Below are 16,396 nucleotides of genomic sequence, written 5' to 3'. Positions count from 1 at the left end.
TGATGTTATCTATTGGTCTAGTTGTGAAGGTTTTTTATTTACAAGGAGTTGCAATACACATAGATAAATTTATAGAGTCAAGTATACATACATACTTGTATACTTTAACTAAAAGAAGTCCCTGAAGTCTTCGGAAAACTTAAAAATAGTTTAACATAGCTCGTAAAGAATGTCTGTTTTGAGCATTATGCTCTTTTAGGAAATGTTTATATGGGCTCAAAAGGTTAGATGAAAACCTTAGTAGGGTATTGAGTTTCTGTTAAGGGGTGAGGAACACCTCCCCAAAAGGGGATAAAAATGGCTAGAAAACTTAAAAGAATATAATCAGTGTCACTGAATTGTATGTGTAAAAATGTTTGAATCGATGTGTTTTGTTGTGCATAGTTCCAGCAGTAGCCAAACTGAAATAAATATATACATATGATATTGTCCCTATAACCAACACTAAGACACCATTGTATAAACTAATAATCTCTTACCTCTTCTTCCTGGAATGCATGGATTTTCAACTGCAATCTTCACTTGGGAGGCAGACTGGCACATGGCAATCCTATTGGACTTTGGAAAGCTGTGTATTTTCCCCTGTGTTTTCTGAGCAGAAGATAATTGGTTATATTCAATATGCTTTGGGGCGAGGGTGGTACAGGGAGATCTTAGGCATTATTTTAATAGTCAGTGGTTTGCTTTTTTACTTCTGGCCACATATTTACTTACTGGACTCTCAAATCTCTTAACTGAAAATAAAAGGTCTCCCAAAAAGGATAGACCTTCAAGAAGATGGATTGATACATGCCAACAAACAACGGCTCAAACATAATAACAATGTGAGGATGGCGCGGGACTAGCAGTGTTTGGTTCTGTTGTACATAGGGCTACAATGAGTCAGAACTGGCTCATTGGCGCTTAGCTTTGAAGGTTTTGTTGTTCTTACTGCTCTAACTCATGTAGACCCCATATACAACAGAATGAAACATTGCCTCTTGTGCTTACTATCATTCGTATATTTGAGCCCAAGAATCATATATGTCTGTAACCTTTACATTCAAAGAAAACAACGCATTTCATAGTTGTCCCAGGGCTGACCCTGCCAAAGCTCTCTTTAACTCATTGTAGTGATACATTTATATTACCTTCTCTTTCTGTGCACAAAATCCTTTTTGTCCCCGTGCTTGTGCATTTCCCTTGCCCACAATAATACTATTTTCCATATACACTGAGTAAATACGTTCGAAGCTTGTGTGACGTCACATTTGACATAGCGGACCTGTTGGGTGATTTCAAACTCCTTGTTAGGTGCTTGAGAAGGCCATACTAATGGTTGAACTTTTCACAGGTCAAAAATGAAGTGAATAAGTTGTACAAACTGCTCGAGATAGATATCGATGGTATTTTCAAGTCTCTGCTGCTGCTGAAGAAAAAGAAATATGCTGCCCTGGTGGTGGAGCCAACGTCGGATGGGAATTATCACACCAGACGGGAGCTGAAAGGATTAGATATAGTTAGAAGAGATTGGTGTGATCTTGCCAGATGCACTGGAAAGTGAGTTCAGCTTCCTTTTTTTCCATTTTGTTGTCGGGTTTGTGTTTTTAATGAATCCTTTAATGACATTGTGGAGAACACCTATAATTCTGCCAGCACAAGAACACAGCTGCTTTCTCATTATTGTTATTGTTACACATTGACAATTCTTACCTCTTACAGGTAGAGTACCACTTAGAGAAAGCATACTGGTTCAGTAAGAAATACTTGATGTAAGATAAATCTTAGGACTTTTCTCGGTTGAGATTAAACCTTCACATTTTTGCAGAGTTGGTTTGGTTGGTTGATCTTGGTTTGTTTTTCTTTTGTATTCAATTAGAAAGTACCTTGTATTATGTTCCCAAATGTTCCTAGAGCCTCTTTTGGAACAGAATTGTTAAGGGATCTTCATTTTGTGGCTTACAATGTTCTGAGATTTAAAGTAGGCCACAGAGTGTGACTGACCTTGTTCCTACCCTCATCATCTGTATGTAAAAGCTTACTACTAATCTCAGATTAGGAGCTAGTCCTCAAATACTGTGTGTACCTCAGAAATAATAAATGTCATAACTGATCTCTGGCTTTGCAGCTGAGACCGAAGACTATGATAAGACTTTTTTTTTTAAGGGTCATAGTCATTCATAAAGCACCCATATGAAAAAATCCTTCGGTACTTTATGTACTATCTTTCAGTTACTCCTGTTTTGAACAGTTTTGAAAGTAGATTTTTTTAAGGCTAAATTTTAAAGTAATATTGTCAAGCATCAGCATTTTCTACTTGTTTTTCCATCTTCCTCTTGCTTTCAAAGTTGGGAGATTGAGCAATTGTTGCTTCTGCAAAACTGCCCTTGATTAGGCGAAGATGATCATCTGAGTATAGGTCACTGTTAGCCTTTTGTGAAATGGAGTTTGAAATGCTTCATTGCCCCCAAATGTACCCAAAGATGAAACTACATTGTATAGCCTGTCGATTAGAGTGTTCTCTTCAGCTTTGTGTTTTCTAAGAAAAGATGCATCATAATAGAAGTAAATTTCTCTGAGTTAGAAATGTATTAGTAATTAAAGCTATACAAATGTTTTTGTCAGGGTTCTTTTTCTGACAAATTATAATGCAGCTGTCAAACCCTCGCTCTGCATTTTCTCAGAAATGGATAAAATATTGGCTTCCTTACTTCTATTTTTTCCTTTTGGTCTGGTAGAATAGCATGAAGTTTTTGAGGGAGAGCGTAAGGTTGGACAACACTGAGCAACATAATGACACTGAAGAAAGAAAAGCTTGAATCCACTGTTTTATTTAATTTATGCAAATAACTTTCTATTTTTCCTAGCTTAGCTCATGGTTAAGATGGGCAGAGTTTTAGATAATATTTTGGTGTTTTTTGAGGAAAATGAAATATCTGTCTTCTAAAAATTTAACTTACATTATATTCAAAACCACTGGTTGTAAACTTGACAAGTCTCTGGAAATACAATAGAAAATATACCATTCCATCTGAATTTGTATGAAGCATTAACCACTACAGTAAGAAGTGGTCTGTATGTTTAAGAGCAAACCTGACACCCCCAGGTTGATAAAACTTTGGTAGAGCTATTTGGTTTTGCTTTTCCTTTTTAAAGTAGTAACTGCCTTTTGGACTCAAAGCCGTCAAGTCGATTCTGGCTCATAGAACTTCCCCTCTGGGTTTCCAAGACTGGCAATCTTTACAGGAGTAGAAAACTTCATTTTTTCCCTTTTGGATATTAACCTTTTAGCTTTGAGTATTGCTCCTTTACACATAATGAATTTAATGGTATTTATCCTTTTCTTTATTACTTGTGATATTAGAAATTTCATTCCTGTTTTGTTTTGTTTTCCCCCAGCTTTGTCATTGGTCAGATTCTTTCAGATCAAAACCGGGACACCATAGTAGAAAACATTCAGAAGAAGTTAATAGAAATTGGAGAAAATGTGCTAAATGGCAAGGTCCCAGTGAGACAGTTTGAAATCAACAAGGTAAATGCACCATTTATTGCTGAGCCCCACTGCTGTCCTTTGTTTTTCTCCTCCTTCAGATGGTGGAAGAAGGAAGCACCTCATCCTAACAGTCAGAATGACCTGGTAGGGAAAGCTGCTTGGCCACCTCTACCACTGATTGAGCAGCAGCAATTCCTGCCCCAGCCACAGGTTCCGCCTGTGGCCTTCTTGCTCACTTCCTTCCTCTTTGAAGGGCTTCTATGGCTTGCTATATGTGATGTCTTGAGAATACAACCGTCTTCATGTCTTCCTGAGCATTCAGTGTTTACGGGCAAGGCTATAGACTTAGTGAGTGAGTGAGTGAGTGAGTGAGTGCATGCATGCACGCGATCTGATGTGTTGGCCTTCACAGAAAAGGATCCCGTACAGAGAGTGGAATCAGAAGGCTTCTCTAATGTCACAAAAGCATACATTCACTTGTACATGTAAAGAACTGAGAGAACCATAGTGAATGTTTCCAGATGGACCTTCATCCCTTAGTGCTAGCTGTTCATTAAGTGATGCAATGTGCACATACGAGGAGGCTTTAAAATGTCCATTATAAAATGGAATGCAGTTTACAGATTTTTCCTGCCACAAATGTTTTTAAGCTACCACCCCCCACCCCACCATTGACAGGGAATCATTTGAAAATGGCTTCCTCTTAGAGTCTGTTTTGTCTTTCTTCTTTTGACCAAAGTTTGCATCTGTTTTGTAGATTGTGCCCTTAATACTGTCTACCTTCTTAGAAATGTGGCTCAGAAGGCATAATATAGCCTTCTGAGAATCTTCAACATTCCTTTCATTACTTATACTATTTAAAGCTTGCGAATGATTCAGATTTTGTATTTTATCACTTGCAGAGGAGAGTAGAATAGGCTGTTTATATATCCTCACAGTGGATGTAAGTAGTCCACTGGTTGTGGATGATAGTTTTGTGACAGGATATTTTTGTGTGTATGATGCTGTTGAAAAACAAAACAACCCATTGCCATAGAGACATTTGTGATGCTGGTAGGGCTTTAAAATTACCAGTGAGCTTAGGATAGTGGCAAGTGTGAAGTGGTGGGATTTACTTTGGTGGAGCTTTTAGCCCTTGCTACCAAAAGCATCTGGAAAACGTGTAATTTTCTGAACGACTCCAATCTTAGCTTAAATCTGTTTTATACAGTGTCACAAAAGGTGCCACAATAGATATTTTTGAAATTTTTTCCTTTTTTGGGCATTGGGGTTGTGGTAAGCATGTATGTATATAGTATAACATTTTCCATTTCAACATTTTTACATAAACAATTCAGTGAAATTAATTATAGCCGTCTTGTTGTTCACCTGTCACCACCATCAGTTTCCATATTTCCCCATCACCTTTAACAGGAACCTCAGCTGACTTTTGTAACTCAAGTTTATTTGAACCTAAACCACCAGGAAGCATTTAAAAAAAACAACAACAGGTCTTCTAAAACTAGCTTGTATAATTTCCAAATAGCTCTGGTATAACTGGAAATGAAATTCGGAGTTTTTTAACACTGAGTACTAGCCCATTAAAGAGGATAACTATTTTAAGATATGGTGGTGGATATTTCTACATGGCTTTGCTCATCCAAGTCAATCATACTGGACCTAATCCAGGTTAAAGGAGATTTGAATGCTTAAAAATGTCTCCTAGACACTCTCCTGTACTGACTGTAATATTTAGAAAGTATAGATATCTTGAATATGTGCAGCCATGCTTGAGGCTGACACTAATTGATTTAGGGGTTGGTGGTTCAATCCCACCAGCTTCTCTGAACTGTATAGGGCTATTATGAGTTGAAATTGACTTGGTGACAGAGGTTTGGGGTTTGTATTTATTCTTCTAGTATAGAAACTCCCACATTTCGTGCTCTCAGAATACCTTTAATTTATTGAGAACTTGGGAAGCTTTTGTTTATGCAGTTTATATTGATATTTTCTTTATTAGAAATGAAAATGGAGACACTTAAAATGGTCTTATTTATTTTAGAATAGCAATACATCCATTATATGAGAACAAAAATTGCATTTGTTTCCATGACAAGAGCTATATATTCCAAAACAAAAACATTACCTAAAGCAGTGGCATTGTTTAGCCATTTTGAAAATCTCTGATATGTGGCTAAGTAGAAGATTTTCTTCTCTGCTTCTATTGTGATAATGTGGTTTTGGTTGAAGTGCAGGTAGAAAATCTAGTGTCAGTAGATATGTAGTTGAAAAAAGTAGAAGCATTTGAGTAAATTTTTTAAAAATGCTTGTATTTTCTTATTTTTAACCTAAACTCTACAAGTAAAAAGGTTCTTTGAAAATGTGGAATCTGAAACCATATCAGTGAACTTTCCTTACTTTATTATAGAACATTTCAATGGTCTGTGTTGAATGTTGAATGGATGTTTTACCCCTGCCTGACATTATGTATGGGCCACTTGAATGTTGATCTGTTTCATTGTTTGATCTTTTTTGAAGTTAAATTTGTTAACATTGCTACTTTAGTCATCAGGAAAGTCTTTTAGTATTAGGAAGCTACCGAGCTCACAGAGATGGGAATACGTTTTTCAAAATTCCAATTTTCCTTTGAAAGTAGAATTTTATCATTGGCAATATGTACTGTCACTAGTTTTTCTTGAAGTTAATCTCACTTTTTTTCCTTTTGAAAATTTCTCAGATTGTGCCTGGTATTCATGTCAGAATAATTATAGTTTTCTTATATTCTTCCAGTTAAAAATCGAGTTCTGTGAAAAATACAGCTAGTTTAGCTAGCAACTCAAACAACCACAGGCATTCTTTCTCTGAAGCAATCCCCGATCTTTGGTGTGCAGCACAAGTACCTTGTGCATACTAACTATTGTATCACCCAGAATATGTGAGCTGTAATCTAGCACTGTGTTAGTCCGGGTTGACTAGAGAAAAAATCCAGAGACACTCGTGTGTAAGAGAGAAATTTATATCAAAGACGAATTGTACATTAAGAAAGCATCCCAGGCCAGTACAGATCAAGTCCATAAGTCTGATATTACCCCATATGTCTGATACCAATCTATAAATTCCTCTTCATACTCAAGAACCGCATCCAATGACACTGAATGCAGGAAGATCACAGGCCAGTGTGTGGAAACTCTTGTGGATCCAGTGGTAGTGGAAACATCTCAGCACTGGCAGGGGTCTCCACGTGGCTTCTTCAGCTCCAGGGCTCTAGCATAGGTCCATGTATCTTGTCAACAGAAATGTCTCGCAGGGAATGAACTGTATTTTTTCTCACTTCTTCCCTTTAATTTTGCTTTGTTCCCTGCTTGGAATGATTATGTACTCCTACCTTCTCTTAAGATCATGCTTATGTTTTAATTAACAGTTCAAGATTTTTTCTCATGATTTCTACTCACAGGTGGATAGGATCTTCTCTAAACGCTTCTAAACTCTTCTCTTTGTACTAATAGCAGGTGACTTAATTACAGTGACTTGGGAGAAAGACAAACCATTCTACTCTTGTAAAGAGTTATAGTCTGGGAAACCCACAGGTCAGTTTATCCTGTCCTATAGGGTCGCTATGACTCAGAATCCACTTGATGTCAGTGACAGAGTGAGTGTGTCTTACTCATCCTGCAGTACTTTACACAGCTTAAATTTAGGAAATGATTGTGGAATAAGTGAAATTATGTATTCAGCAAATACTGTTCTGAGTATACTATGGCCCCAGCCATGAGCAGGCTGGTCACCATCCCGCCTCTAAGGGGGCTTACTTTCCACAACAAACTCTTTCTGCCTTTCGGGAGCTAAAATTGATGGTGTCATTTGATTCAATGATTTCCGGTGCCTGCACAGTTGGTCTATTTAGACTGGAGAAGCCTGAAAAAGTGATCACTAAGGCCAAGTAGCCATTCTTTTTAAATCCGAATGAATCTCATTACTTCAGTGAGCAAATTACATGTATTTGTAGAAACTGTCAGGCAGCATAAACCATGGTAAATTTATTGCCCTATTTTCCCCGCCACATCCCATGGAATTCTGTGGTCTGGCTCTTAAACCTAAAAATCTCTTTTGGATCAGGATTACCTTTGCTTCTATTAGTGACCAAACCAAGGGGGGAGGGGGTCCCTGGGAAAGGCCGTGTCAGGCAGGACTCCGTGGCAGTGCTTTTCATAGATGTAGATGTGGCTTAATGGGATTTTAGAGAAGATTTACTTACTGGCTATCTGTGAGGAGGGTTTTATGTTAAAGTTTGGGGCTTTTTGTTCTTGCTTTTTCTCTTTTAGGCATTGACAAAGGATCCTCAGGATTACCCTGATAAAAAAAACCTACCTCATGTCCACATTGCCCTCTGGATCAATTCTCAAGGAGGCAGAAAGATGAAAGCTGGAGATACTGTGTCGTACATCATCTGCCAGGTAAGACTGTCATGGTCCATAAGAAGTCAGAGTAAGGGCCACAGCATCTTATTTAGTCTTCTAAATACCTGCTGTGGTCCAGAGATGGTTCATTCATCTTACTGCATTAAACCAACAACAGCAAAAACATTAGTCAGGTGTATGGCATGTTGTTGTTTTTTTAATTTCAGACCAGTCTTTAGTTTGCAGAAATGGATTTGATGAGGCAAGTTTATAGCAGTAGCTATTTCAATCCTAAAATAACTCTAATGACAATATATGTAAGTTTAATTTCAGACCAGTCTTTAGTTCGCAGAAATGGATTTGATGAGGTAAGTTTATAGCAGTACCTATTTCAATCCCAAAGTAACTCTAATGACAATATATGGAAGTTTGGGCATGTCTTTCTTTCATGAATGTTAGTAGAGTAAAAAGAGAGCAAAATACATTTTTCCCCTAGCCTCTGTCAAAATAATTAATTGGAAAAAAATATGAAATGCATGATGAGATGGAGGAAGTTGAGAGATCTTAAAAACATACTTTATGAAGAAAACGAAAATAATCTATACATTTTCTTTCTTCATTTCATTCTGATTTTCCCTCTTTGCCTCCTTTCGTTCTCTTTTTTCCCTTTTCTTAAGATCCCCCCTCCCTGCAGTCTCCCTTGTTGTCTGAGAGGGACCGCAAGGTCTTGTGGAGTACACTTTTAAAAGCACTAACCAGGGTCCGTGGGTAGGAGTATGTCTCTACCATTTAGGGCAAAAGAAAGGGTGGGACCTAAGAGCCATTTTTCATTGAAAGAATTGTCACCCCTTTTCCCTGTGTGTGTGTTTGGGGGAGTGGTGGATGTAATCATAGCTTCTATCCAGATTATTTATAATTAACAAGATATGGTCTATTTACCAGAAAGCATTATTCCTTTGAATTAAGATGGATTCTTTTTGAAGTATTATTAGAAATTTTTTCTTCATTTTGACTGCATTGTATTATTACAGTTTTTAAAAAACATCTTAGATAACCTTTAAAATTTATTGCAAGATGATTGATCTTTGTTGAACTACAGTGGGCCCTTTGTAAAAATTGAAAATGGTGTGCTAATATGTGCTCCATACTGTAGATGATGTACGCAACAAATGATTTAAGTACACGGACAGGAATCAGCACTTGACTCCGTCTCCCTCCTAGGGTTACCCTTGATTAAGAACTGTTACAGAAAGCCAATTCCTGCAGGAAAATATTTCCATAAATGTCTGACTTGCTCAAGCCCTTAATGTGCTTTGCATATTGCCTCTGACAAGTCTCATTTCAGAAAAACAGTTTTCATATTATGCAAATAAAGATTTTGGTAAATAGGTTAGGCTTTTTTCTCTCTCTCCCTTTCACTTACATCTTTACATACATGGAAAAGCTCTTAGAATATTAATGACAGGAGCCAGCGAGAGCATCCAAATTTGAAAAATCTTGTAGGTTCGTTGAAATAGCATCTAATAGTGAAATCCAACAATAATTATGTTTTGGCTAAACCTGGAATGGAGATGACTGGTGATTTATAAAATAACTAATAAAATTGAACTATCTAAAAGTTATGCTCATGTTTCTTAATGACCAAATATAGGCCTTATGATTTATTTTCATATCTCATTAAGGTAAGAAGGTTCAAAATTCTAACGCCAATGTGTTTGTTTACCATCATCCACGGAGCCCTAGTTGCATAGTGGTTACACATTGAGCTGCTAACTCTAAGGTCAGCAATTCAAAACCACCAGTCACTTCTCAAGAGAAAGACAGAACTTTCTACTTCGATGAACAGTAATAGTCTCAGAAACAAAGGGGCAGTGCTACCCTATCCTATAGAATGGCTATGAATCTCTATGGAACTCAATGGTAGTGAGGACAATGTTTCCCAAAATGGGCATTACCACCTCTTGGTGGGCACTGAAATGATCCTGGGGGGCTGGGAAAACAGATTCCTCCACTTTATCTTGGATTATGGGCTATATAGTACAAGTTTCTCATTGACAGAAGGGTGCTGAGTAATTTATTTATTTCCTGAAAAGGGGATGGCAGGCAGAAAATAAGTTTGGGAACCTATGCTCTAGGCTCTTAGTATACTTGCTTTTTAAAAACTACAATTTATATTTCTTGTTATTAATTCTTGATATATTGCAATGAAAGATTTAAGGGCTTTAATTTGCCTTTGCTCCCTAGCAATGGGGCATGTACATTTTGGACATGTTTACTAGCTGGAGCTGCATACGTCTTATGCTTTTAAGCACTCCAGTTCCACTTCAATAGATTTCCTAACTCAGACTATAATCTTTAGAATATGTTTTTGAAAATATACATGTAGTGTCTTCATTTTAAGAGAACTATTAGCTGCCCTAAGCATAGGGAGCCTCCAAGAAGTGCTTATCTCCTTAATAGTTACTATTTTGGTTGCTATGTACATTTAGAATATAATACTTTACTAATAACATCTTCAGATTAAGCATTCAGGTCAGTTCAGTAATGTTTGGGGTATCTAATTTATTTGTTGTTGGTGGTGTTCGTTGTCTTCGAGTCAATTCCCACTTATAGTGGCCCTAAGAGTGTAGAGTAGAACTCCTCCACAGTGTTTCCAAGGCTAAGCCTTTTCAAAAGCAGAAGAGAAGCCAGGCCTGTCTCCCCCAGGCACTGCTGGCTGGGTTTGAGCCACCAACTATTGATTGGCTAGTGTGGAGCTCCTAACTGTTTACGCAAAGGGACTTAAAGACAGTCTTCTTTCAAAACAAACAAACAAACAAACCAAAAGTAGTTTCCATAGAGTCACCTTTTAGTCATGGCAACCTCATGTTGCCAAACCTATGTTAATTTTTTTGGTCAGATTTTAATCATCTTCCATTTATCTGTTATGTTTTAGATCTTTTACTCTTTATCTTTCCATAGGTGTGTGTCTTTAATATACTTCTTTTGGGGGGACCCACTTGTCACCCATTTAAAATTATTTTCTAGTATTTTCTGATATGACTGCAGTACTTTGAATTGGCAGCACCTGGTGTCTGTATGAAGTTTGTATTTTGTGTAGTTCATGAATGGCATTTAAGTAGACCAACATTGCTTCTTATCTCTTCTTAAAGAAGTAGACTAAACCTTGCACATACTATGGGGTCTTGTTCAGGTTTGAAAGCTACATCTATGTCACCTGTTTTTCAAATACAATATAACAAAACCCACCATTTTATCAATTTTTTTCAATTTTGCCATGTTCGGAACTTGGATTCTTAAAATACAAATAAGGGTACATGTTTGGGTCATTGCCAAAACAAGTCTTTATCGTGGGTATTAATTTAAAATTAAAACTTTAAAAATTTAGAGCACATTTAGAAATTTTAAGCTGCTTTTAAAAAATATGCTTTGCTGTGACAACTTCTAATGATATATTGGAAGGTAACTCATGTGCGCTCCCCCCCCCCCACTCTTCTCAAATATTTAGGCTCTAAAGGTTTGATTTTTATTCACCAGTAAAAATTATTAAGCTCAACATTGCTATAATCTTAGGATAGATCAATTTTGTTAAAAGCTAAAATGACATCGATCGATCAGATTTCACGTTTGTGATATTAAAAGACTGTCTGGACACCGTTGTGTCTAAAGACACTGCCCAAGGATCTTTTCACATGGGTTTTACCATCCCAACTCTGCTTTTGCAATTCAAGCCTCTGAAAAGGGTAACAATTAAACTTGAGGAATTCTGTCAGCTTTTTCACTATCTTGTAAATGATCCTCTGAGAAATAATAATCCAGGCTTGTCACCTGAGGTTGTCTTGCTTTTAAAGTGTTTTCATTATATCTTTCACAGGAAGAGCTGAGTTAGTAAACAATTTCTGTTCATCAGGAGCTTAGCCTTAGAAATCCTCACTGGTTTTTAAAGGGGAGGCAGTGGTGTGGAAGGTTGCCTCTGCTTCAGCCTGGGCACTGTAGCAGCAATGAAAAAGAGGATCCGCAGTATAATTCATTCTGCAGAGCAGCTGAGGACTGTGAATAGTTAGAATTTACCAGTTTGAATATCAAATTTTGAATATTAAGTTCTGTTGTTTTAAAACAAGAGGAAGTGCAGGGTGTGTTGCTGGCTGGTGGTGCAGAGTAGCGATGACTTTTTGACCCACAGATGAGGGTGACAACAAACAGAGGACTGTGTATGGGCCAAGTGTGTAGACTTGTAAAGTTTTTCTTTTCAAAGAGTAAAAGAGGAAGCCCTTTAAAAAGGTTCCCTGGAGCTGTTTCACTCCGGGTTGCCCTGTCTGACTCACCTCCCTGTCCTGAGCAACAGCCAGACTGCCATCATGAAATGACCTGTACTTCTGTCCAAAAGCACTGAGACACCACAATGACGCCTCATTATTTTTCTCCTTCCTCCTGGGTGCATCTTGTAAGAATGCCCTGATGGGCTGCTTACCTCAAGGTTGGCAGTTCACACTCACCAGCTGTCTGCTCCTGTAAGATTTAGAGTCTCAGTAACCCTCACCAAGGTCGTGTGAGTCAGATGATTAGATGACAGTGAACTTGGTTCGTGTATTATTATTTCCTGTCTATGTATGACTTCATGGGTTCCAACCTCTTTCCTTTTCCTCTTGCTCATTTGCTTGTTGATGATCAAGACAGTTCTCATAGCAGATACTACCCCTAGGGACTCTGAGGGGATAGTGTGGCTAGAGAGCTCACCTGATGCGGTCTCCTTAAACAAAAGCCACATATCGCATAGTGTCCTTATAGGACAGAGGACAACTCTCCCACAGTATTTCCAAGACTGATATCTTGATGGAAGCTGGCGGCCCCTCCTCCTTGGGTTGGCAGAGGAGCTCTTTAACCTGGTGCCACCAGGGCTTGATGAAAAAGACCGTACATTTGTTTATCATTGCTGCTAAAGAGCCATTCTCATTAGACTAATTATCACTATACTTTCTCAGTGTGTCTCTCTTATGGCAGGTGAATTATTTTATTTGGTAGTTAGTTTCTGCTTTAGGCAAAAAATTGGGTGCCCATTTGATGTATGTTCTTGAGCCATGGCTTCACCATCTTCTCTTAGATCAGCGGTTCTCAACCTGGTCGTGACCCCTTTGGGGGTTGAACGACCCTTACACAGGGGTCACCTGATTCATAACAGTAGCAAAATGCCAGTGCTGAAGTAGCAACAAAAGTAATTTTATGGTTGGGGTGTCACCACCACATGAGAAACTAGTGAAGGGTCGCGTCATCAGGAAGGTTGAGAACCACTGTCTTAGCCGCATATGAAACATTCATTCCGATGTTAGAAAAGCTTCTTGGTGTTAGGTTTGTTGTCTCCCTTTGAACCACTGGAGGGAGGGAGGGAGTGTGAATGAGTGTGTGTGTGTGTGAGAGAGAGAGAGAGAGATTGAGTCTTTCACACTTTGCCTGTACCTTGTCCTCTTTTAGGATGGGTCAAACCTCACCGCCAGTCAGAGGGCCTATGCACCTGAGCAGCTGCAGAAACAGGACAACTTAACCATTGATACCCAGTACTACCTGGCCCAGCAGGTCCACCCAGTAGTAGCTCGTATCTGTGAGCCAATAGACGGGATTGATGCTGTGCTCATTGCATCATGGTTAGGTAAGTTGTCTAAGCTGACATTGGCTCTCTCCCAGTGATGGCATCACATGCTTCCCTCCATCCAATTCAGTAGGCACAGTACTGGACCTCGTACTCCCCTGGTGCTTCATGTCTGTCTCCTCATGTAGACCTCTGTACTTCCTACTTTGATAACCACCTATGCAGGCCATTGTTGGCAGCCAATACATATCCACAAGCTGAAGGTGAAGGGACAGAAAAAGGAAGGGAGGAGGGGAAGTCCTAATTTTAGAAGGCATAAGAGTTACTGACTTCACTGTTGTAGCTTTAATGAGTGGATTTCCATGAAAGTGAGGAGGTTGGTGCTATTTTGTTGAGTGGCCATCTTGTTTCTGACTCAAAAGACATTTTGTTAGAAAAATAGACTGTGCCATTTGGGAGGGGGGGCTAGAGCACGGGAATTTTGAGTTTGTAATACGCAAATCCTTTTAAGTATCCTATTCTCGTTTTAATTCAAATTCTTCTAAAACTAGGCTCACTGCCATCATCTAGGAGTTGGCTGCCATTTCTACTTCATCATCCCAAGAGGTGCCAGCCAACCCTGACACCTCTGTGTGTCCTTATGACCCTCCTTGTTCTGCCACCAGTTTGACATCTCTTGCCTAGCAGTCTATTTTATCACCTTGTTTTCAGATGACCAGCATGGAAAGAGTTACCTCACTTTTAGGCTCTGTGCTCTCGCTAATCCATCTTACAGAAATGCCAACCTGTATTTCTACTTTGAATTTTGATAAGTAAATAACCACTGCCATCGAGTTTACCCTATGGGATAGATTAGAACTGTTCCTTAGGGTTTTTGAGGCTGTAAATCTTTACAAGAATAGGCAGCCTCATTGGTCTCCCCTAGAGTGGCTTCCCCCTCTTTTTTTTTTTTTAGTCTGACCCCTTTTAGTCTGCTTGATGTCCCCCAAATGTGATATTAATTCTGTCTCTGTTTCAGAAGGAGCTCTGGTGGTACTGTCGGTTAAGTGCTGGACTGCTTACCGCAAGGTCAGTGGTTCAAACCCACCAGCCGCTCTGAGGGAGATGAGCTTTTTTTGCTCCCATAAAGAGGTGCAGTCTCAGAAGCACACAGTGGCCGTTCTACCTTGTACAGTGAGTTGTTGACTCCCTGCTCCATGGAAAATTCTCTTCTTCCTCTTCTCACTAGAAGATATCAGTTGTGGACATAGGTTTTGGCATCCTAGGGGCCTGTGAAGAAAGGCTGGTTCTTGCTCTTCACAAGCCCTGTGGGTTTGACAAACCTCTAAACTTTAGTCTAAGCCATGGTTCATTGAGTTGTACAATAGCGCACACTCCTCCAGCCCTTAGGATTTGCACATCATTAGTATTCAGTGGCCTCAACAAGATGGATTGACACAGTGGCCACAACAGTGGGCCTAAACATGCCAGTGATGGTGATGATGGCCCAGGACCAGGCAGTGTTTCCTTTTGTTACCCTAAAGGTCACCACGAGTCAAAGCCAACTTCATGCCAACACAACAACAGTGCTCACTCAGTAGGTCGGTTCGTTTTGATTGGATTTTCCCCGAGGAATCCTTGAGTCACGCACTTCTGGTCCTACCACTGCTTAGAGTGTTTCTGAGTTCCTTCCAGCCCTCCACCTCACTCCCCCAGCCCTCATCTCCCCTCTGTCAGTATCCACCCTGGAATTGGAAACTCATCTTTGACATTTGTCTGAGCAAAACATAATTAGCTGATAAAATCTTGCTACCAAAATAATCGTATAATATATTCTCAAAAGTTGCATTGTGTTTGATGATGTTTATAAATCCTTAGCTAGGAGGAAGAAACTAAATGCCCAATATTTTTATCATCATTTTACTTTTTTCTTTACTGTCAGATACTGTCATAAGTACTTTGCATGTTTTCACATGGTTGGTTGTATTAGCTTTGTTTTACAGAGAAAGAAACCGTGGCATGGAGCAGTGTCCAACTTGTCTTATAGCTAGAAGAGGTGACCAGCACCGCCTGACTCCAGAGCTCGTGACCTTAATCACTGTGCTTAGTGCCCATGCTTCCTCTCAACCCACAGAGGCAATCAGAGATGTTGCCTACTAGGAATTGGGGTGGTCTGTAATGTGAAAACCTGGAAGGCTTTATGTTCACACTCCCTTCTCAACCCAACTACCTACACTCCCAGTTTCCACCTGAGAACTCTGGGCAAAACAATTTTTTTTTTAGTAAGTCTCCCAGCGTTTCCATTTGTGTCTTCAGTTAAACCATTGCCCTTCCCTTCACTGGTTTTGGCTTTTCCAGTGGCACAGTGCTGAGCAGGCCCAGTCTCCTGAGTAATTTAGACCGTAGATAGGTGTTGACTTGCTTAAAGAAGCATTTTAATAATAATTGTAGGTACCTTTTGGTTCTAGATAGCCTTATGAATCTGATTTTCACAAATTATTTTCAAAGCCAGTACAGCTAAAGGGTCCCATCTTCAGAGGGTTGTGTATCATTGCTGATCTCCATTTTCTCAGAGAGTCTGCCTCACAGGTGTTCTACCACTTACCACCCCTCTGGTCCCATTCCCTAGAAGCTCTTTGGACCATTTGTGGCTGTATGCTCTCTTCTTGGTGCCGTGTGGCCTATCTGAACTGATTGAAGGGCCTGTTTCCTCAAACTTGAGCTGCTGGTACTGCTCCATCTGATCATCTTCTTATTTTCATCTTCTGCCACTCAACAACAGTTTGTTTGTTTTTGCCTTAGGTAAATTTATTTATTTTGCTGCCACTGGGAATATAGAGAGAGCAGGACATACATCAATCCAACAGGTTCTACTTGTACAATTTGATGACCTGATTTTGTCCTTGCAAGTCGTGCAGCCATTCTCTTCTTCCCTTTCTGAGGTGTTCCTCTGCCATTAACTTAAATTCCTTGCCTGCCCCCCCC

The 16,396-nt window shown here is 39.3% G+C and overlaps 1 protein-coding gene across 3 annotated transcripts in view; it reads left to right on the top strand.

Annotated features, from left to right (window-relative positions):
* POLA1 (DNA polymerase alpha 1, catalytic subunit) overlaps positions 1–16,396 on the top strand; it is a 333,656-nt gene that overhangs the window by 141,464 nt on the left and 175,796 nt on the right. For all 3 annotated transcript variants that reach the window (XM_045290755.1, XM_045290756.1, XM_045290757.1), the window contains exons 29-32: positions 1,334–1,539; positions 3,379–3,511; positions 7,774–7,905; positions 13,318–13,492. In XM_045290755.1, the coding sequence (XP_045146690.1) occupies positions 1,334–1,539; positions 3,379–3,511; positions 7,774–7,905; positions 13,318–13,492 (646 nt within the window). The remainder of the gene's footprint in view (positions 1–1,333; positions 1,540–3,378; positions 3,512–7,773; positions 7,906–13,317; positions 13,493–16,396) is intronic.

The sequence above is a fragment of the Echinops telfairi genome, unplaced genomic scaffold (assembly GCF_000313985.2).
Source record: "Echinops telfairi isolate 266 unplaced genomic scaffold, ASM31398v2 ScPeMD7_53;HRSCAF=182, whole genome shotgun sequence".
Classification (NCBI taxonomy): Eukaryota; Metazoa; Chordata; class Mammalia; order Afrosoricida; family Tenrecidae; genus Echinops; species Echinops telfairi.
This window is presented reverse-complemented; position numbering and strand designations above follow the sequence as displayed.